This window comes from Culicoides brevitarsis, chromosome 1 (assembly GCF_036172545.1).
Source record: "Culicoides brevitarsis isolate CSIRO-B50_1 chromosome 1, AGI_CSIRO_Cbre_v1, whole genome shotgun sequence".
In the NCBI taxonomy this organism is placed as follows: Eukaryota; Metazoa; Arthropoda; class Insecta; order Diptera; family Ceratopogonidae; genus Culicoides; species Culicoides brevitarsis.
The window spans coordinates 33,289,818-33,311,848 of NC_087085.1; the positions used below are offsets into that span (position 1 = coordinate 33,289,818).

General features: G+C 27.6%; 5 protein-coding genes across 7 annotated transcripts in view; 3 read left to right on the forward strand and 2 right to left on the reverse strand.

Moving 5' to 3' along the window:
- Window positions 1–3,595: 3,595 nt before the first annotated feature.
- LOC134838444 (protein lin-37 homolog) lies at window positions 3,596–4,494 on the reverse strand. The gene is made up of 3 exons (XM_063853973.1): window positions 4,176–4,494; window positions 3,893–4,115; window positions 3,596–3,832 (listed from the first exon to the last, which is right to left on the reverse strand). Exons 1-3 carry the CDS (start codon window positions 4,415–4,417, stop codon window positions 3,638–3,640), a joined length of 660 nt encoding a protein of 219 aa, XP_063710043.1. The 5' UTR covers window positions 4,418–4,494; the 3' UTR covers window positions 3,596–3,637.
- A 1,190-nt stretch (window positions 4,495–5,684) lies between these two features.
- On the forward strand, window positions 5,685–7,536 carry LOC134837675 (glutamate receptor ionotropic, kainate 2-like). Its single transcript, XM_063853060.1, has 3 exons — window positions 5,685–5,867; window positions 6,231–7,093; window positions 7,146–7,536. Exons 1-3 carry the CDS (start codon window positions 5,685–5,687, stop codon window positions 7,534–7,536), a joined length of 1,437 nt encoding a protein of 478 aa, XP_063709130.1.
- Window positions 7,537–9,896: 2,360 nt separating this feature from the next.
- Window positions 9,897–22,031, forward strand: part of LOC134828178 (26S proteasome regulatory subunit 7) — a 97,732-nt gene continuing 85,597 nt past the window's right edge. The window contains exon 1 of the mRNA XM_063841180.1: window positions 9,897–9,913. The gene's annotated coding sequence lies outside the window, so the exon portion shown is untranslated. The remainder of the gene's footprint in view (window positions 9,914–22,031) is intronic.
- LOC134838234 (uncharacterized) lies at window positions 9,991–17,756 on the reverse strand. 3 transcript variants are annotated; one of them, XM_063853719.1, is made up of 5 exons: window positions 17,598–17,756; window positions 13,723–14,302; window positions 13,412–13,576; window positions 10,575–10,829; window positions 9,991–10,509 (listed from the first exon to the last, which is right to left on the reverse strand). In XM_063853719.1, exons 2-5 carry the CDS (start codon window positions 13,949–13,951, stop codon window positions 10,226–10,228), a joined length of 933 nt encoding a protein of 310 aa, XP_063709789.1. In that variant the 5' UTR covers window positions 13,952–14,302; window positions 17,598–17,756; the 3' UTR covers window positions 9,991–10,225. The 3 variants fall into 3 exon arrangements, with proteins under 3 accessions (XP_063709789.1, XP_063709791.1, XP_063709790.1); XM_063853721.1 differs by lacking the exon at window positions 17,598–17,756 and adding an exon at window positions 17,346–17,485; XM_063853720.1 differs by lacking the exon at window positions 17,598–17,756 and adding an exon at window positions 17,052–17,170.
- LOC134836792 (cdc42 homolog) lies at window positions 19,203–20,427 on the forward strand. Its single transcript, XM_063852013.1, has one exon. The coding sequence runs from the start codon at window positions 19,389–19,391 to the stop codon at window positions 19,962–19,964; it is 576 nt and encodes a 191-aa protein (XP_063708083.1). The 5' UTR covers window positions 19,203–19,388; the 3' UTR covers window positions 19,965–20,427.

Consider the following 22,031-nt stretch of genomic DNA (forward strand, 5'->3'; position numbering starts at 1 on the left):
CACAACCACCCCAGAAACAAATTGTTGCATAAATGATGATGATGATGTTCTTATTATTAACTTCGTGTTGTTTGATCTATGTATGAAACGCACAGAATGTGGCTCAAATGTGAAGAAAGGAAAAGAAAAACGAGAGAGAGCAAAAGCACACGCAGAAGGAAAGTTTTCAATAAATTATTTAAGGCTATTATAGGAAAAAAAATATACATATAGGTAAGTTGAAAGAACGTGGTACACGATAAGATGAATGGATAATGAGACGTTTACAACAGAATTTTATCTTGTTTTTGTTATTGGTTGGCACCTGTATAAACCCCCTGGAGATAATGATGATGATTAAATGATTTAGCGAACGAGAGCGAACAAGTATTTTGTTTTTGTTGTTAAGTTGAAGCTGAGTGCGGAAAAAAATTCTGAGAAAATTTAAAATATGATGATGGAAAAAGTAGATTTTTAAGCAAAAATTTTAAAAATTATGATTTTTAATAATTTTAATTCGTAAATTATTTAAAAAATATTTTTTTAAATACAATAATACAGCTTAAAATAAATATTTTATAATATTTTAATATAAAATATTTTAAAAAATATAAAAAATAATAATAAATTAAAATTAAAAATTATTAATAATTAATTTAATAATTTTGTTCATATATTTTTTTTATATTTTAATTAATTTCCAAATTTTTTTTGAATTTTTGTCCCATATTTCAAAAGTTTTCCAATTTTTATAAGTTTAATTTTCAACAAAATTGTCCGTTTTTTGGTCTTTTTTCATATTTTTCAAAGAATTTCCCAAGATTTTTTAAAAAAATTTTAAATTTTATAAATTTTTGTATTTTAATCGAAATTTAACATGAATTTTCCTTTTTAAAAATTTTTTTCAAAAAAATTATTTTTTAAAATTTTTGGACAGGTATTTTTATGAAATTTTTTTGTTTAAATTTTTAACCTAAAATACTCTGAAATAAATTTTAAATTATCAAATCTCAATGTATGTATATACCATAAAAACAATAAAAATATTTATTAAGGACCAAAAATTGTTAAAAATTTATCATTTTGTTTGCAAAAGTATTTCAATTTTTTTTTTTATATTTTGCCCCCCCCCCATTTTTTTTATTTAAATATAAAAAATAAGAAAAATGCGAGTTTATTGATTATATTCTTTGATATTTTTATTGCAATTTATTTTTCTTTCTTCATTTCGAAGAAAAAATCTGTTTTTGTTACACCTCATTTCCATGAAATTTTCTAAAGATTTCAAATAATTTCAGGAATTCACTGAAATTCCTTTCATACTGTCCAAAACAACATTTTCGCAGTAAGAAACCACACAATTTTCAGAAGAAATCTTCTTGCCCACACACCAATTCCCTTCCCATGACAAGAAAAATGTTCATTTTCGGAGATTAGTAACATAACATGTTCGATGATGTTCGTCCGAAGATGGCTTCAGGTTACAATTGTTTTTTTTTTGTATCAAACGTTAGTTGGATCAATTTACCGGCAAAATCCGTATCATTTCATTATAATTGTTGTTGTCTCGGTTTTCCGTATTATTAATTGACGTGGTCGGCTTCTCGAAATTCTTTAATTTTTAATCAAACAAATGCGAGACAAATGTGGGTGTTGTTTTGTGTGTCTGTGCGGTGTTTGTGTCGCGTTATGAAATATTGATGAAACTGATGAGAAATGATGATGATGATTCGTACACCGTCTTGAACAATAATATTGGTTAGTGGTTTGAATAATAAATAGAGAATAGGAAAACGCTAGAGAGAGACTTCATTATAGGAAAATATTGAAAGATAAATGAAAAATGTTGACAATTTCAAATGAAACATACATAAAAACTTATTATTATTATATACTATAAGGGATTATAGACACATAAAATTTATTGTGTGCTTGTTATTGATTGCTGCAAATGCTATACATAAATAAACATATACAAAAAAAAATATATAGAAGATAATATATTAATAATAAAAGAATTCCAAGAAAAGACATACGGTAGTTAGAGACATAAGCTTGTTATTGAATTTTATTGGAAAAAAAATGAAAAATAATAATACATACAAAATGAACAGCAAAATTGCCTTTTTGGTACATCCAATATTTTTTGCATGCCATGCCATTAGTAGATGATAGTTTTTTTCCGCTGAAAAAATAAAAATAAATGATGTTTAGAAAAAAAAATGCCATTAATAATCAAAATATGTGTGTGATCAACAAAAAAAAGATTATATAGAAAAAACGCACAAAAAATACTTTTCATTGCAAAAATTGCACAGCAATCACAGTCATCGCGATCAATATCGTGACGTCCATTTATCGATCGGACTACGAAATACATGATGTTAGACAGTGGCGGATTTATCCTTAGATTATAAACCCACAGAAAAATATATTTTTTTTTTAATTTTTTTTTAACATGTTTAAAAATGTTTTAATTTTTTATAAATACATATATTATTAATTTTTGACTTTAAAAAAAAATTAATTAATTAATAATTTTTTTTAAATAATTTTTAAAATTATTTTATTATTATTTTTTTTTAATCAAATTCTCGAACAAATTTTGCTCAAAAAGTTCATTTATTTTTTTTTTATCACTTTCAATTCTTAAAATATTCAACTTAAAACCATTTTTATTTTCCACAAAATTCAATGAATTTATTTTGTAAATCCGCCACTGTGAGGTTACAATTCATAGAACGCAATAATTGTCTATAACGAAAGTCATGTCGATCCTTCCTCGTGACATGACATTGAATTCGCTCATGTTTTCGCTTCTTACAAAAAAAAAATAACAATGAAAAAAATTAAAAATGTATGAATTTATTATTATTAATTATATTATTATTATTGGGGAAAAGCTAAAAGCACACATGATTAATTTTTTGAATTAATTGAATATATTAAAAGTTAATGATAATATTACAAAATAATAATAAACATTAAAAAAAGAAAAAATAACTAAAGTGTTGTGTAAGTAATTGCTTAAAACTAAAAAAAAAATACATACAAAAAATTTATAATAATATTTCTAATTATACGTAAAATTAAATATTTTATATTTTTTATAATTTTTTTTTAAAGTTATCATTTTTTATTGATAATAAAAAAAAAAATTATTTTATTATTCTTCAGGGTCAGATATCTCTAACATAAATACATACTTTGAAACTGCCATTATTATTATATATTTAAAATAATATTTTTCTTTGTTATTTTTAACTTTTAAACTTTTTATAGTTTATTTTTCTTATACTATAAACTACAAACTATTAACATAAAATACACATAATATTAAGAAAACATTAGAAAAGTAAACAAAAAATAATAATTCAAAGGCTCTAATAAATGTAATCGTTAGAATATTAAGTGTTGAAACATTAAATATATAAAATTAGTAACAAATAAAAATTATAAATATAAGAAAAATGTTGAAAATAAAACTATTAGAAATGCATAACATACATATTTAAGAAGAAGCAATGTTAAATAAACAAAAGAAAAATAAAAATTTGAAAATAAATCGATTTTTTAATGTTTTGAGGCTTTAAAAGAAAAATATATTCATGGTTTGTACTCAAAATATCATTTTATTAAAATTTTATTATTGTCATTATTAAGAAGTTGCAGCTGCTGCCTTTAATTTTCCTTGAGATTGGTTATAAAGCCCATCTAAAATATCGTAACTGTCTTGATAGCGCTTGCTGTACTCCTTTGTGTGTGTTTGCCAGTTATCACGGACTTCTCGCCAGCGTTTGATGTTTAAAGCCAAAAGCTCTTCATTGTCCAACAAGTCAGAATCAGTGAATTTCTGTAATTTTCAACGAAATTTTAATGATTTTCATGATTTTTTTTCAAAAAAGGGACTTACGTAATTGAGATCAATGTTAAATTTGTTCGATTTCTCTTGCGCTGGGATCTTTGGAGGATAAGGACCTGCTAAGTCGCTCTTATTTGGCGGCGGTAATGAACGTACTTCAGCTTCGATGCCGTTGTTGATCATCACAAGCATGCCAGGCATCTTTCGACGAAAAGTTGGCTCTTCCTTCGTGGTTTCCAGATTGACTTTTGGTCCTTTCATGTTCTTCATCCAACTAAAAAAGCAATGAAAATTTGAAATTTTTGTCATTTTAAAGAGGAAATTTAATAATTACGCTCGGCAAATCGGGTACAAAGTTGAACGTTCATCGAATTTCGCCAAATCCACGGAACGATCGAAGAGTTTCATGATGTAACTTTGATGGATAGTCGTCGGCGTTGTAAATTGTTTGGTTTTTTGCTTCTTCCGGGGACGTTCGGCAACTTCTTCTTCCTCTTCGGCCTCAGATTCATCTTCGCTCAGCTCTTTTTCGGCTTCTTCCAAAGTGGATTTCAACTTGGAACGTGATGATTGCATCTTTGCTGAAGTTTTGAGTTAATTAAAGGGAATTTTAATTTTTTTTAGTGAATTTTAACAGTTTGTTTGTTGTTTTGATGCGATATGAAGGGTTACCAGATGATAAACGACCCAGCATGCAAAAAATAATTTTTTACAGACCCGAGGCACAAATTTCCAATTGTGCAATGGAATATTTTGAATAATCCGTTATTTATTTTTCCGTTGAAATTATAGGCAAAAAGGCATTTTCGGAGACTTTTCTTGCTGAATTTTTATTTTTCTTGGAAAATTCGACATTTTACACACTTTGGAGCTTTTCATTAAAATTTCTTTCATACATCCGATCGATATTTTTCCGAATAAAAATAAATTAAATTAATTATTATTAAAATTATTAATTTTAATAAATTAATTTTTATTAAAATAATTTTAATATTATGTAAATAATATTATTAATTTAATTTTAAGAATCAATTCAAAATTTTAAAAAATATATTTTTTAGATAAATCAACTTTCTCACGTAAAAATTATTTTTATATAAATTTCAAAAGAATTTCAATAAGAAATGTAATAACAAAATATTGAAGCACAATTATATGTATGATTTTTTGATCGCATGCGGTTATTATTTTTATTGATATAATTTGTTATAATTATGTATTTTCAACTTTTATTTACTGAAAACAAGGATCAAAACAATTTCAAGTCCTTCGTGTTTGCAAATAATGAAATAATGATCCAATCATCATAAAATTATTAAAAACTGATATAAAATAATCAAAAATTACAAGTCACTCGTCATTTCGAATCTGATTTTCATCAAATAAAAATGTATTGGAAAATAGGAATTTTCTTAATTTTTCTCAAAATTTTCAATGGATCTGCCATGATCCATATAGTGAAAAGTAGTCCCTTAAAAGTCGTTTCTATCATTTATTGCAATGGTAAGTCAAAAATATTTTTCATAATTTTCTTTTACGTAAAATTGAATTTTTAGAACCAAACTTGATGCAATTCAAAAACTCAATGGTTTCAATGGAATTATATAACATGGACGAAAAAAACGATGTATCCAAATTTTTCTCTTTTAAACCGTATCATACGCATGTCTTTTTAAACTTGAGTTGTCCGATGGCTCCCAATATTTTAAATCAAGCATCAGAAAAAAATGAATTTAATGGATCGAAAAATTGGATTCTCTTTGGGCATGAACCAATTAATTCTACCATTTCGTTGCTGGCTGGAAAAAATATTAACATTGATAGTAAGATTTTTGTGATTGTAATGAAAAATGGCGAAAATGGATTGGTTTATGATATACATAAAGTTAGCAGTGCATCGGTAGCTCGTGGAACGCCAATTAACACAAAAGTTATCGGAAAATACGATTCACCGAAACATGTTATTTTGAAAAATTCTAAAATTGATTATAATTTGCAGAAAACTTATCTTATCTTGGGTGCAATGGTAAGATTTTTAATATTTATAATATTTTATTGAAAAATACAAAAAAATCGAATATTTTGATCAATTTTTTTTATTTATTTCAAAAATTTAATGAAAAATTCGAATAATATTTTTTTTTTAATTTTTACATTTTTTTTAAATTTTATTCAATTAATTTAATAAAATTTTAAATCATTAAAAATTTCTTTTAAATTAAAAAAAAATAATTTTAATTAAATTAAATAAATTTTTTTATTGTTTTTTTAATTTAAAGAAGAGAATTTTATTATTTTAATTAATTTATTTTTTAATTAATATTTATTTATATTATTCTGTAAATGTTATTTAATTTATTTAAATTTTCATCAATATTTTTTTAAATAGATACCAAAAACTCCGAAAGGCAGCTTATTTATAGAATATTTAGAAGGAAAAGGTCATGGTCATTTAGATTCTCAACTTCGTTGTGCTTATCGATTTACGATAATATTCGCTGACATGTTCAATTTCACAATAAAAGTCAAAAGAGCCAGCAGTTCGGGATATTTGAAGCCTTATAGCAGCAACTGGAGTGGCGTCACAGGAATGATGCAAAGGAAAGAAATTGACATCTCAAATGCCGCCATGGTTTACAGTGTTCCAAGACATCCTGTAATCGACAGTGGACTTGCTGCATCAAAATTCCGACAATTTTTCCTATTTCGACACCCATCAGGAGCTGGACATCAAATTAACGTTTATTTAGCGCCCTTGGATTATTTGGTGTGGATTTCAATTCTCTTAGTTTCTCTCTTAGCAGCTTTTATTTTTTACGTAATTTTCATTTACGAAAAAAAACTTGATGGAGGAGATGCTAATCCATTCACGACATCAATTCTCATTGTTGTTGGAGCTTTGGCGCAACAAGGAGTCGACACGGCACCGTCATTTCACTCGCGCATCGGTTACTTTTTCTTCTTGTTGTTGGCATTTTTCTGCTTTCAATTCTATTCGGCGCAAATTGTGGGAAGTTTATTGGCGCCCGAACCTCGTACAATCACTAATTTGAAACGACTTCGAATGAGCTCCTTGAAAATGGTCTTGGAAGATGTGCCTACAAGTACTCCAATGTTTAACATTTCGAACAATGACGATGCTGTGGAATTATATTTGAAACGAGTACGTGGCAAGGAAGTTTTCATGAAAACGGTTGAAGATGGAATTCTCAAAGTTAAAGAAGGCGGTTATGCATTTTTTACTTTTATTGAGTAAGTATTTGTGAAAAGAAAAAAAGTTTAGAAATTTTATTTATTTTTGTAGTTATGCTTATGATGTGGCGAAAAAAATGTTATCTACTGAGGAAATCGATGAATTGCAAGAAATTCCAATTTTTCACAAGGATCAATCAGAAAATATTTACTTACCCGTGCAGAAACATTCTCCATTCAAAGAACCCATTCGAATCGGAATGTTGAGAATAACTGAAGCAGGCATTAAAGATTATTGGATGAATTTGTGGACAGCAAAACCCCCAATCGGAGATTTAAGTTTTTGGAAATTTGCTGTGGTTGATTGGAATCGATTTAAAAGTTTGTTTTATTTTTTGTGTATGGGATTGGCTTTCAGTTTGATATTGTTTATTGGTGAAATAATTGTGGCACGATATGTTGATAAAGCTACCAAAGGTTTGTTAACTGAAGATGAGAAATAATTTAAAAAAAAATATATTTTATTAAAAAAAAAAAATAAAAAAAAATATATGTAAAACGCAATGTTAGTTAAAATTTTTAGCAAATTCATCAATTTTAGTCCAAATATGAATTTAAAAAAAAAATTTTTAAATATTTAAAATAATATTTTAAATAAATATTTAGTAACTTAATATTTACATTATCATAAAATATTATTTACATATAATATTTAAGCTGTTTTAAATAAATCAATAATTAAATTAATTCAAAAAAAAATAATAAATAAAATAAATTAATATAACAATTAATTTGAATTAAATTTAATACAAATATTTGAATTAATATTCATTTAATATTATTAATTTAAAAATTATTAATTAATTAATTAAAAATAATTCTATCACTTTCGCTTTACCTCAGAAATATTCTGAATAATAAAAATCACTTTAATTTCTTAGAATGCAATACTTACTTTAACTTTCTCATTTTCTCAAGAAAAACACTTTTTATTCATATAAATTTTTATTATTCATTTTATTTATATATTTATTATCTTTTATTCATTTTTTATACACATATATACTGAAACTTTTTATATATTCTTTTTTCTCTTCACTTAAATTGTTTATTAATTATAACTAAATTTTTTCTTTAACTACATCTCTACATTAACTGAACATTTCTTTCTAACTATTAATAGACTTTTTTTTATTAACTTTATATTTTTTGTTCAATTCGATTGTTATCAATCCTTATTATGATAGCATCGGCATCTACTGATTTTTTTTATTTTTTTATTACAATTAATAACATTTCATAAATATTCCTTTATTCAATTTTTTCGCTAATTATTATAATTTTGTATATATATTTTTTTAATCGAAAAATGTTATTTTTAAACGCAAATGTTTTAATGGCTTATTGTAAATATTCTACATGTATTTAAATTTTTTATGTTATAAATTGAACATCAAGGCAAATTTTTTCCATTTAATTGAGGTACGAAACCGGGAACATGTGTATATTTATAGAAATTTTATAATTATTATTGAATATAAGCTCGATCGATTGATTGATTTTTTCTCTCGTGTATACAATATAGGTACATTTAAGGTTCAAGATATGTTTTTGAATGTAGAATAGCAAAGTGTGGCCCCAAATGTAGATGATTTTGTGTATAAATTAGATAAAAAATTATTTTTAAATATTAATAATTTAAAAAAAGGTGTATAAAAAATATAGAATTCAGTTTTGTGCAATAAACATTTGAAATGTTTATTTTCATGTACGTAAAAGTTTCAATATTAAGTATAAGAATAAATATAAATTAAGTTAGAAAAAAGCAAAAGCCATTCAAAATGACAGCAAACAAAAAACTAGCATGTGATTTTTATTTTTTAAAGTACGTTCCTTAATTTGTTTTTTTTTTAATTAAATTTTATTTTAGTACAAAATAATGATTGCTTCTTTTGCACTAATTATCATGGTTTTTAATTAAAACTGAAAAATTTATTGCTTTTAATTATAATTTCCCTCAAAACTCCTGCGGCACAAGCGGAAAATTAAATTTTCATGTTCAATGTCAATATCATTTATCAATTTGTAACAATTTACCCAGCAGCTAAATTAAATTAAAAATTTACTGTTTGATCAACAATTAAAAATTTAATGCAATTTCCTACGCACGTCTTGCATGCAAACTCTTTTCTACGAAAAATTTGAAGGCTGCTTAGACATTTATCAAAATTTATCGATCAAAAACCCTTGAAAAAAGAGTAAATTTATAATGCGATAATAATGGGCGTTCATGTGACATGTGAGAAAACAGCCAAACAAACAAACAGCATTTGACAATTGTCATCGTCTCCCACGCCATGTAATAAAAAAATATTATTACTATTGAAATTGTGTCTCGTGTCACACATTTTATATTAAAAATGTATTTATTGGTCGAAGATATATGTATAAAAAAAATATTAATTAATATTGTGAATGTAGTAACTTTGTATCGTCTTTACTTTTGTGTCTGATCAGTAACGTGCAATTAATTAATTAATTAAATATGTATAAGGTTACCCTGATGAAATGCATTTTTTTTCTGTCTCCATTATTATTATAAATTTTTACTCACTATTGTCTATTATATATGTTTTACTATAGTAATTATATCTTAACGAACAGGTGTGTATGTTTTGTCATTATAACTTTTTTTTATTATTTATTTTTGTATTTATCACATAATATTTTTTTTTCGAGAGTGATGAATGATTTTTTGAATGGATAAATTGATTGTTTTTTGCAAAAATATTAAAACTTAAATAAAAATTAAAAATAATATAATAATAGAAGACAAGCATGGTTTGCATTTTTTTTAATAATTAAAAAAAATAATTTAAATAAAAACAATTAACACTGATTCAAAGGACGGAATCGTTAGGTTTCATGATTTTCAGTTGATCTACATTTAACGCGTAATATTTTTTAATGACTTTATCAAGGTACAATTTCTTTTCTTGATATCTAGCACTAAATTTACATTTTTTTTTTAACTTAAATTATTTTAATAAGAAGGAAGACAGTCACATTTTTTTTCAAAACGGTCAAAAAAATTGGAGATTCGAAAGAGATTATTGCTTCTTGTGTTTCGTCTCCAAGCAAAAAAAAAATTTTTTCAAACAAAATTCTTAAAAAATAATTTTTACCCTCCATTCAAACATCTGTGGATTGTGTCTGTATCCGAACTTTCTTTACGCTGCCCGAACGTTGCATCGTAGGCGATGATCCGCCTCCGCTAAACCCGGGATTTTGTATTCCTAAGCCGTCGTTACTGCGCTGCTGTCGTGGCTTCTTCAAACTTGAGCGCAGCGGAGATCGTGTCACGCTACCGATTGACGAGCCATTTGTCACGGAAGTCACCGTAGTGTTCATCGATTGAACGCTGCCATTTATACTGCTATATGGCTTTGCGGAAGAATCAGTCATTGAGATGCCGCCTAAAATGGGTAAAAAAAATTTTTTTTAAAGGTTTTTTTTTTGAAAAATAATTTTTTTTCCTTACCATTGCGACCAGGTTCTCTGAAACCGGGATTGTTAAAGGTGATTGCAGGCGCATTGGGATCTGCGGGCATTGTTGGATCGCCGCCCGTTCGACGACTGAGCATCACATCGTACAGCGCAAGCACAAATAACCCGATGGAAAATGCTATGACTAAGAGTTCCAAGTAGAAGGAAATTCCGTTGGAGACACGAAATCGTCCGCCAACGTTGTCTGTCACGATGGCGAACACGAGAATTGCTAACAGTGACAAAATAACTGTTGGAGAAATTGTTTTGTAATTATCATTAGGTGCAACGAAGAGAAAAAAAAGCAAGGTTGGAACATGATAATTGAAATGTTAAAGAAAAAAAAGGGCTACAATGATGTACAAAACAGTGCAAGTTTACACTCTTCTGTAAAAATAAATAAAAATAACAAAAAACAAACACGTAAAAGTAGAGAAGATGAGTAAATAACTCTTCTTGCCCCACTTTTATTTAAAGACCTGCATTTTTTTCGTGTCAAACATTCTCTTTTGTTGTTGATGATAAGAACTCGGAGAACAATTTGCTTCATTTTTTTCTATTTTTTATGAAAAACTGATCTAAATATTTTTTTAAAATAATACCGCAACAACACAAAAGAGACTCTCGTCTATTAATTTGTGTCCATTGCAACAATGCCCCATAGACGACGACATGATGAACAATATCTCATGCACCATCACTTGTTGCTTCAATGTTGTTGCTACTAAATACAATGTAGACGAGCGATAAACATTGTGTTAAAACGAAATAATGGAAAATGGTTTATTTTAATAAAGGCATGCAGCAAAATTTGTTCAGCTGATAATGGACAATTCACGTTTCTGTTCAATATGGGATTAAAAGTGGGTCAAATTTAGGGCTTGGAAGGGAATTAGAAGCAATATTTAGGGAATGGAAATATATTTGAAGATTGTTGATGGGGAAATTTTGATTAAAAATCGTCTTTGAAGATCTTTATTAAGAGTTATTTGAGGAAAAATTTGGTCAAAAGACATAAAAAATTGATTTTATGAAGTAACTTATTAAAAATTTTAAGCAAAAATAATTAATAATTTTTTTGAAAAGCAATTTTTGGACTCATTTAATGAAATAATATTAAAAGATATGATCAAAAAGTTAAAATAATATTCAAAAATATTTTTTTGTAGTTTTTTGTGCTGTAAAATCTAACATTTTGGGGAAAAAACTTTTAAAATTTAATAAAATATTAATTAAAGAATCATTAAATGAAGCTTTTGGACGAAGTTCATAAAAATATGGATAAAAAAGTTTTGTTAAAGCTAAAATGCTTTATTAGCTAACATTTGAGTTACAAAATATTGAAAAATGTTCTCAAACAGGAACTTTAACAGAGCGTAAATGATAAATTTTGACAAAAATAACAATTAAAATTTACTCATATGCGTTTCAAGCTTTAATGCTTTCAATTTTAGACCAAAAATGCCTTCGAACAGAAATTTCGAATAAAATAATTTAAATATTTTAGTCTAAAACGTTAAAAATTCTACCTAAAAATGCACTTTTTTGTTAAAATTTTAATGTTTTTAAACTAAATTTGATAATTTCAGAGTCAATATATTGCATTAACAATCAATTTTTCCCTTCGCATCACAAATCCCGGCAGCAACAATGTATCTAAACGCATTTAATCTGTTTATCTGCAACAACAAACAACCATGTTTTGACAAATTCATTGATTGAAAGGTACCGTGATTGAAAAGTAAATTGCTTCGTATTCAATGTACCAGCCCAAACACAACAAATAGCACTAAAAGACGGCGTCAATGTCAGGTAGCATCAACTCTACTCTATTGTTTCGTCAAACATCACTTTGGTTGATGCAAAAAACATCACGTCGCAAATTGTTGCTCTTGGCAAGCAAATATTTTAATAATAATAATAACTTTGATAATCGCATGCATGCGTATCTAAATGTCTGCATCTCTGGGAAATTACGCAATAGTTTGCAAAGAATTTTTTGCGACACATGTGCATTGAATTACATTCCGGTTTAGATTTCAGATAGACACTCACTTGCTGCAACTACCCCGTGCTCGTTAGTCATCTGAGAGAGTGTATCGAATGTGGGTTCATTGTATCTTGTTACTTTTTTAATTGAGTTGATCACCTTGTAACTAATTTACATTTTCTTTTAATTTTTTAGGCGAGAAGTGCGAAGAGAGAATGTTCTGATAGAAAAATCGTTTTGTACATCATCATCGCTGATCGTTATCGTTATGAGGGATTGTGAGAAATTCATGTTTAGCAATTTTTAGGAGATCAAAAAATAATTTTTTGAAGATTTTTAAGGGAATTTTATCAAAATATTGAAAAAATATTCAGAAAAGTAACATTTTGAGGTCTTCACGCTTGTTATAAGTCTAAATTTTTAAGAATTAATTTTTAAAAATTTCTCAAAATTGTAAAAAATTTAAATTTTTACTTCTAAAATATTATTTTTTTTTAATTTTCTAAACAATTTTGATAAGTTTTAAAGAAAAAGTCATGAAATTAATTTTAAATGAATAAAAACTTGTCAAATTCTTATTTTTTTTTAAATATTTCAATACAAAAATTCATCAGGTCTGTGAAAAATTTAAACTCAGCAATAAAGAAAAGCTCTAAAATATTAAAATTTTAAACAATTTAAGATCAAAATCTTGGAAAAAGTCATAAAATTTGATTTAAAATGAATTTTTAATTATAAAAAATTGTTCAAAATCTCGAAAATTTTCAAAAAATGCGAAACATGAACTCCTCACAAATCGAAAAAATAAGAAAAAAAGAGCAATAAAATCAAAATCTACATACCTGCTAATATAACTAATACTAGTTTTAACACAACTAATACACTATATTTCATAACGACTTTTTCTCTTGCAGATATCATGGCTATCTGTAGAACGGACAGTATGCAAAAAATTCCTAAGCATATACAAGAAATGACGCCGAAAATGCCGGTAAAAAAGACGGCCTCTGAAACGACACAAGAAAGACGAGAGAAATGAAGAAAACAACAAAATATTATTATTGCTGCGCGACAAAAAGATAAAAATCTTGCGTCATAACTACTCGAGCTGATGAGTTTATTAACCCTTAAGTAAACGAAAAAAAACACTCACCTGGAGCCCTGAATCCCATGGGATCGGGACGACAATTTTCTCTGCCATAATTCAGATGTTTACACGTTCGCCACGGTCCAAAGTACCCCTTGTTCGTATCCCACGACGATCCGGAACTCGTATAGTATCCCCATACCGGCAGCCCTACTGCAGTTGCCGATAACGCAAAGCAAACAAACCCGAGACACGTTACTCCCGCCGCATACAGAGCTGGTTTATTTTCAGCCATTTTCGCCTCAACAGCATAATTGCTTCACACTAACGCTAACGACTTTTTGTTTTTTTGGACTTTTTTCCAATTAAATTTTATCTTCTTTTGTTTTATTCAGCAGAAATCACATTTATATCACAAATCAATATTTTTTGTTCACATTTCAACACTTTTTCTTCTTACACTTAATATTTTATGATTTTTTTTATGTCGATTCCCATATGAAGAACTCGTGTGTCAGTTGATTAAATTAACTTGATATTTTATTAATATAATAATTTTTTGTATCATTTATTGCTTGTGCTGCTGCTGCTGCTGCGTTTCGTCAGACTGTTCCAATCATTTGTTCTAATGTGAGCAGGTCAGGCGCTGTAAACAAATTAATTTATATTTAAATAACCTCAGTTAATAAATTCTCTGTTACGTCAGTTAAAAGTAGTGCACAATACACAAAACGGGGCATCATCACGCTACAAGTTGTAAAAAATTGAAAAAAAAACAACAACAACAAAATTAGGGGGAATCTTGCATAATTAAAATTAAGGTCAAGTCAATTGACATGGACAGACACCTGATGTCGATTTTGTTGAAAGGTAAATAGAAATTTGCTGTCCATTTTTAATGATCACGGAAATGCAATTGCTCGTTATACATTTTTTATAGCATTTTAGAGTGATTTGATGCCAAAAATGTAAGAGAAAAGTTGCAAAGGAAATGTCGATGAGAGTAAATTTTGTTGTATAAAATTTTAAATATTTAAAGATGGGACATCGACACTTCAGACAATGACTTTCAAGTTTTTTTTTTGCTTCGTAATGATAGGGTAAACAAGTTCATTTAGTAAATTTGACAATGAAAATTATGATATTTGGAATGATTTTCGCTAAAAGCTCTATTTTTATAATTTGAAGAGCGAAAATTTTTAAAAATTAATTTTTTATTTTTCAATAAAAAATTGTAAAAATTAAATTTTTAAATTTTTATTTGATAATATTTGAAAAATATTTATGAAAAATTTTGTAAGCTTAAAATTATTTGCTGAATCTGAAATTTTAAGTAAATTTTTCAAAATCAGTTGCTTAAAATACTAAAAAAAATAATTAATATATTTTTAAAATAAATTAATTAATAAAAAAATTTAATATATAATAATATAAAATTAATTAATATTTAAATAAAATTATTCCGCTCCAAATTTTTTTCGATGTTTTTGTCCCAAAAGATTTTTTCAAAATGGGGGGGGCAAAATAAAAAAAAAAGTTTTGAAATACTTTTTCATACAAAATGACAAAATTTCAACAAATTTTGGTGAATAATGAATCTTTTAGTTGTTTATGTGGTATCTACATTGAGATATGATAATTTCAAATTGATCTCAGAGTATTTCAAGTTAAAAATTTGAACACAAAAATTTAGTAAAAATAACTGTCAAAAAATTTTGAAAAATAATTTTTTTGAAAATATTTTTAGAGAAGAAAATCCAAATAAATTTTGTTTTTCATTAAAAAAAATCTTGAAATTTGAAAATATTTTTAAAAATTTTTGAAAATTTCTTGAAAAAATATAAAAAAAGACCGAAAAACGGGCAATTTTGATGAAATTTTTAACTTTTTTTTTTTGCCCCATTGGATTTTTGGCTTTATAAACATAGAAAAAATTTGGAGCGGCCTTAATAATGCTTTAAAAATTAGATTTATCGATAAAATTATAGATGTAGTCAATTTTTAGTTTCTTTGAATCTTTTCATGTCAAAAAAAACTTTTCAAAACTTAGGCAAATTATGAAAAATTAAGATTAAAAAATTTTTTAGATGAAAATAAGTTTTTGAATGATTTTGAACTGAATTTACTTCAATATTAAAAAGCTCTTCAACTAAAAAAAATAATCTTATTTTGCAATAAATGCTTAAAAAGTTGAATTTCATTCCAAAATATACTAAAAACCACTTTTATATATAACCAATTTCATTTATTTTCTGAGTTATTTCTTCGTAAATCAACCTTTCATCACTTTTAATAGAAATAACCCAACGATAACTTAATAAATATACCGACAGAATCCCTTTAAAGTATTTAACATGACACAGAAACTCCCTTCCGTGCCACATAAAATTATAAAGTCGATATTTTATGTCAACATTTACCCATCAACGTAATTTACACTCGCCGCCGAGAACGAAGTAAACTTTCATTCTGTTGATTCTTCCTTCATTTTCCGCAATTTATTCCCTATTTCTGTATCAGTCAACGGCACGAGTTGCTGTAATAACTCAAGCAAGCATCGATTGACCTATTTATATCATCGAAAACCTACACCCTAAACATGCTTCACTCCATTCCGTTCAGCTATAATTTAATATATTACTAAAGAGCGGCATGAGACTTGCAAAAAAAAAGTTACCTTTTAAATAAAAATTGTGTTATAAATAGGCATGAAAGTGAACCTAAACCACAAAATAGAATCAACAACTCGTCTAGTATTTGTGCCTATTGTAATTTAAAACCGCTTATCAATCTAGACATTAGGTATACACTTCGGTATATTATTATTATTATTGTTATAGAAAAATCTTTGAAAAGGTATTTTTTGCAGTTACCTATGCAGTTGATTGGCGTATGATAGAAACGAATGGGAATGCACGAATCACGTACTTTGGACGAAATAAAATGCCATTCATTTACATTTTGTTAATGGATTGCATGTTTGATACAGATTAATATTACCAGATAGGCAGGGAACGAATTTTTTCATTTTTCAGAAAGTTGACATTTTGTCTAAAGATCACTTTTGAGACAGAAGGAAAGTTTTCTGATTGATTATCCGAGACACTGAAGATACGATCTGCGTGTTAATTCTCTTGTCTCGCGATTCATGACTCGAATTCGTGTCGAAAATTCCGTTTTGTTTTTATTTTTCTTACAAAATTGTTTGTAATTCATTCATAAATCAGATTTTTTGGTTGATTTATTTCTTTTTCTTTTGTGTTTCGTGCAAGTTGTGTCATCACTCGTATAATTTGGCAACTTTCATTTACATTTTTCTTTGTAGGTGAAGAAAAAAAACCGGAAATTTGGGTTGTGAACTTGACCCTGTCTAATAGAGTTCCATCTTTACACACCTTTTTACACATATGCACAGGTATTTTTTATATATTTTATTTTTTTTTATAATATATGCATATTTTATAAAATTTATGTTATAGAGCAGCAACTACAAGACGTTCGTAGTGAAGCACCGCGCTCACAAATATTAATGTAAACATGGAAACACAACCACATACTCGCTTTTTAATATTATTATTATGCATATACGACGACAATCAAGTTGCCATGACTGTTACTTGTGTACCTTGTTAGGCATATAGAATATTTTTTATTATTTTTTTTAGTAATTTTTAAACAAACTTCTTCACTTTGTTGTATTTTTCTCGTGCTTTCTTTCACGCGGAATTTTTTTCTCGCACAATTAATATTCAGGCGGATCGTAAATTGCCGTATTTCACTCGATCTGCCGAGAATATTTGTTGCATTTCGTTAATGAAAAAGGTGTTGAATGATTTTTTGTTGGAATATGTGTGTACACAACACACAACATAACACACATTCCATGATCCGTCGTCGTTTTGTGTATCAGGTGTGGCAGAGTCTAAGAGCAGAATTTTTACCTCACTTTTTGCTCCGTTTGACAAAGACTCGTCTCTCGGAAGCGTAACACGGTCAAGACAATAAAAAATGTTAATTTTCGGCATTAAAGTAACACTATTGTATATTTTTTTGTAAGTGGTTGAAGATCTGAACTGAGAATGACGAACGAAAACGCGACTTTCCTCAATGGAACCGATAGTGACACTGACTACATATTCCATCACTTGACTACATATTCCATGATTTCCAATATCGCTTCCATTATTCCATGCTGGATGCCTGTTTCTATACGCATACACGGTACGGCGTCGGAAATTATTTTTTTTGCACTGGGATTTGTCGGAAATTATTTTCTCTGCATTGGGGTTGAGTGACTTTGAGTGCCGTGAGTGACTTTGAGTTGCAGCCCAATGCACAAAGCGTCGCCAGCCCATTTTTTTTGCATTGGGATTTTGGGAATGCTGTATCCCTTTGGAGACCAAAAGTTTGTTGGAATTTATTGGAAATCACAAAATTTGATCATAATGGAAAATTTAAGATAAAAAGATTTTAAAGGTAAGAAATTTTGTTAAATTTTAATTTGAAAATGTATACTTTTAGCTTTTATGTTTCTTTGACGAATTTTTCTAATTTTTTTTTCAGGTTCTAAGTAGATGGGATTTGGGATAACATTTCAAATCCACGAATTTAGTATCCTCGTCTTTAGTTGTTAAACATCCTTACCATTCGACAAGAGCATTGAGAAGACTGACTCTCTGACCATAAAATAAAAGAGCAAATTATTTCAGCTTTACAATACAGATAAGAGGGAAAGTCATACGAGACCTATGTAAAAAATTGAAATTAAGCAAAAAAAAATCGTAGCATTTAGGTTGAATTTTTTTTACCACCGAGGAATCATACATAGAGATATAAATAAGAAGGCAATGCTAAGTCGAAATAACAAGTTTAAAAATATGTTTCAAAGTCTCAAGACGGATTTAAGTTCTGCAAAGCTTTAATATCGGGGCAGCACTACAAATTTTCCTTTATGAATGCAAATTGAACCTTCGATTGAAGTAGAACATTTCCTTTTCCCATAGTCTTATAAGGACAAACATAACATACAATATGCTCACAAAAAAGTACAATTCATGACAGAATGACAAAGTTGTTTAATAGGTATTTCTTATGTTCCTGATTATATGTTGGCGAAGAAATGCATTCAAGAAAAAGTTGTATCTGAAAGATAGATGGATGAAGTCTTTATTAGAAGTCCCAATAATATAAAACAAATTATTTAAGACAAAATTTAAAAAGTATATCAGAAAGATAAAAATTTAGGCATATGAAAGTTAAACCCATAGAATCTCTTCCATAGAAAAAATAGCAAAAGAAAAAATAAATAATTTAAGAAACTTTAATAGGCACAATATTTTTGTTCTTATTCAATTAGGTTTTCTTTCAAAAAAATTATCAAACAAAAAAAAAATTTTTTAACGAAATTTCATTCAAAAATAATTGTCAGCAAGTATTTGTCGACAAAGGGATATGGCAGCATTCTCCCCGCATGCCATTCGAATGCAAAGTGTTCAGCACAGCACATAGCTTACCGCTGAATTCAAAAAGTTAATACAGCAAAATTTATATCAAGAGGTGTATGTGTCATTGTTTCGCTCTCGTTACACACCCAAAAATTTTACAAAAGTACAACAAAAATCGGCAGTTTCGTGTGCAAAAACGTGCAAAAATCCGCATTTCAAACTTCCAGCAACAAAAGAACGCGCAAAATTTCACAAAAACTCTAGTAAATAAGCCAGCAAAACGCGAGGATGCAAACAATCAAGTGTGTGGTTGTTGGCGATGGTGCAGTTGGTAAAACATGTCTGCTCATCTCGTACACAACAAATAAATTCCCGTCTGAGTATGTGCCAACTGTTTTCGATAATTATGCCGTCACGGTAATGATTGGCGGCGATCCATACACACTCGGGCTTTTTGATACCGCCGGGCAGGAGGATTACGATCGTTTGCGACCCTTGTCGTATCCGCAAACGGATGTCTTTTTGGTGTGCTTTAGCGTCGTCAGCCCGAGCTCGTTCGAGAACGTCAAGGAAAAGTGGGTGCCCGAGATTACGCATCATTGTCAGAAAACGCCATTCCTACTCGTTGGCACGCAGATCGATTTGCGCGACGAGAGCTCGACCGTGGAGAAGCTCGCGAAAAACAAGCAGAAACCACTGACACCGGAACAGGGAGAAAAGCTCGCGAAAGAACTGAAGGCCGTCAAGTATGTCGAGTGCTCTGCATTGACGCAAAAGGGATTGAAAAATGTGTTTGACGAGGCAATTTTGGCTGCGTTGGAGCCCCCAGAGCCAGCAAAGACTAAAAAATGTAAGTTTCTATAAGTTTTCCGACCTCTACTTCTTCGACGACGTTAACAGAACAACAACAACAATTTACAAAAAAATAGTGGAAATTATTTGAAGAAACAACAAACAAATATTTAACAAATACAGACATTTTATAAGCATTTGGAACATTATTGAGTAATGAAAGTAATGAATAATATAAAACTAACTCTACTTTGTAAGCAACGTGAAAAAAAAAATATCATTCTTCCTTTTTGCATAATCAAATCATCAAAAGTGATTAAATTCGTTTTTCTATCAAAGTTACAACAAATAACTTCTAACCTCATCCTATTAATTAATTAATTAATTAGTTATCTTTAGACAAAAGAAAATACAGTTTTTATTACGTAGATCCTTTTCCCCTTTTTCTAATCAAAAACACACACAAAGTTTAATTATTATTATTATTATTACTAATTATTACAAACATAGAAAAAATAATGATAAGAGGAAAAAAACACATTCATCCAATAAATAAATAAATACATATTGTATCATTGCTTTATATATTTTATATTGAAAAAAATAAAAAAAAATTAATACAAAAATTTAAACAAAAAAAAAAATTAAACTGCGACTAGGTTTTATTATTATATATTATATTATTATACAATTATGATGTTTATCATCAAATGAAAATGAGTAATTATCGATTTAATTAATAAAGAAAAATACATAAAAAATCTAAAAAAAAAAAATCTAATTTTTATCGCGTCATGTCTGGAAATATTCGTGATATCATAACCGACGTCATCGAAATTATTGTGAAAAACTCTTTCTGTCAGACTTTTTAATGAATACCTAATGAGGACTATGATGAGTTGGAATTTCATCATAATTCGTGCCTGCTACTGACCACACGAACACATGCATAACGGCGAACAAAAGTCGAGTGGAATTTATCGACGCCGTCGTCTGATAAGGAAGTTATCACCTTGCTGCTTTGTGTCAATAAAAATGTGAATATATTTGAATGAATGACAATTTAAATAATATAATAAACTTTTATCGTCTGTACTTGTTATTACGGAAAAAGACAAAGGAAATTTTCAAGGGAACAAAGGGATTTCTTCAGTATGAAAATTTTATTTATCGTTTGAAGGTTATTTGAAGGAAATTTAATTTATTTAGTATCACGTGATACGTAAAAATTGTTAAAATTCATATTTTTAATGAATTTTTATTCCATAAAAGAAATTCAAGCAGAAATTGAGAAAAAATCTAATAATTTCATGAAACAACAGTAAGTATTATAAATTCGACAAACACGATTGCGAAGCCTTCTGGGTATTTTTCCATGAAATTTCAATCTTCATTTATTTAAAATACCGTTTTTGTTACTGTTCATCACAAACAAGAACAAGAACTTACCTTGCAATTTCTTCTGGAATTTTACTTCTAGTTCTTTATCAACATGCATACAAAAACTTGTTTATATCTCTCTAATTTTTATTTTGTTCTTTTACATTATTTCTTCGGTAGATTCCAATTTTTTTACTATTTTTATTTTTTTTTTTGTATAATTTTTTTTATACAACAACTAAATGTAACATTACAACTATTAAAATTTTATTATTTCTTTGCTTCTAATTTGGGGCTTTATTACCGATTTTCTCGCTTTTTTGTACTTTACCTTCCGCATTTCTTTAATTATTTATTTTTTTTAATAAATTACATCAATCAATATACTTTTCTGCTTCAACTACAACTCTTTCAATTATTTGTTTGTTTAATTTTTAATAAACATCAATTTTTAATATTTTTTTACATAATTTAATTTTATTTTTTTATTATATCATCATCATCATGGACAAATTCAGTTCATTTTTTCGTTGAAATTTATTTATAGAATAAATTTTTTCTTGTTTTATTATACAATACTATACATATTTGTAATGTATATTATATAGGAACAACATACATAACATATATAATATTATTATTATTATTCAAAAGAAAATTAACATTCTTTGTCCAATTATTATGATTTTTTTGTCTATTTCTTACAAGTATGATTTTTTACAGTTATCGATCACAAAAAAAAATTTTCGTATCGCGTTG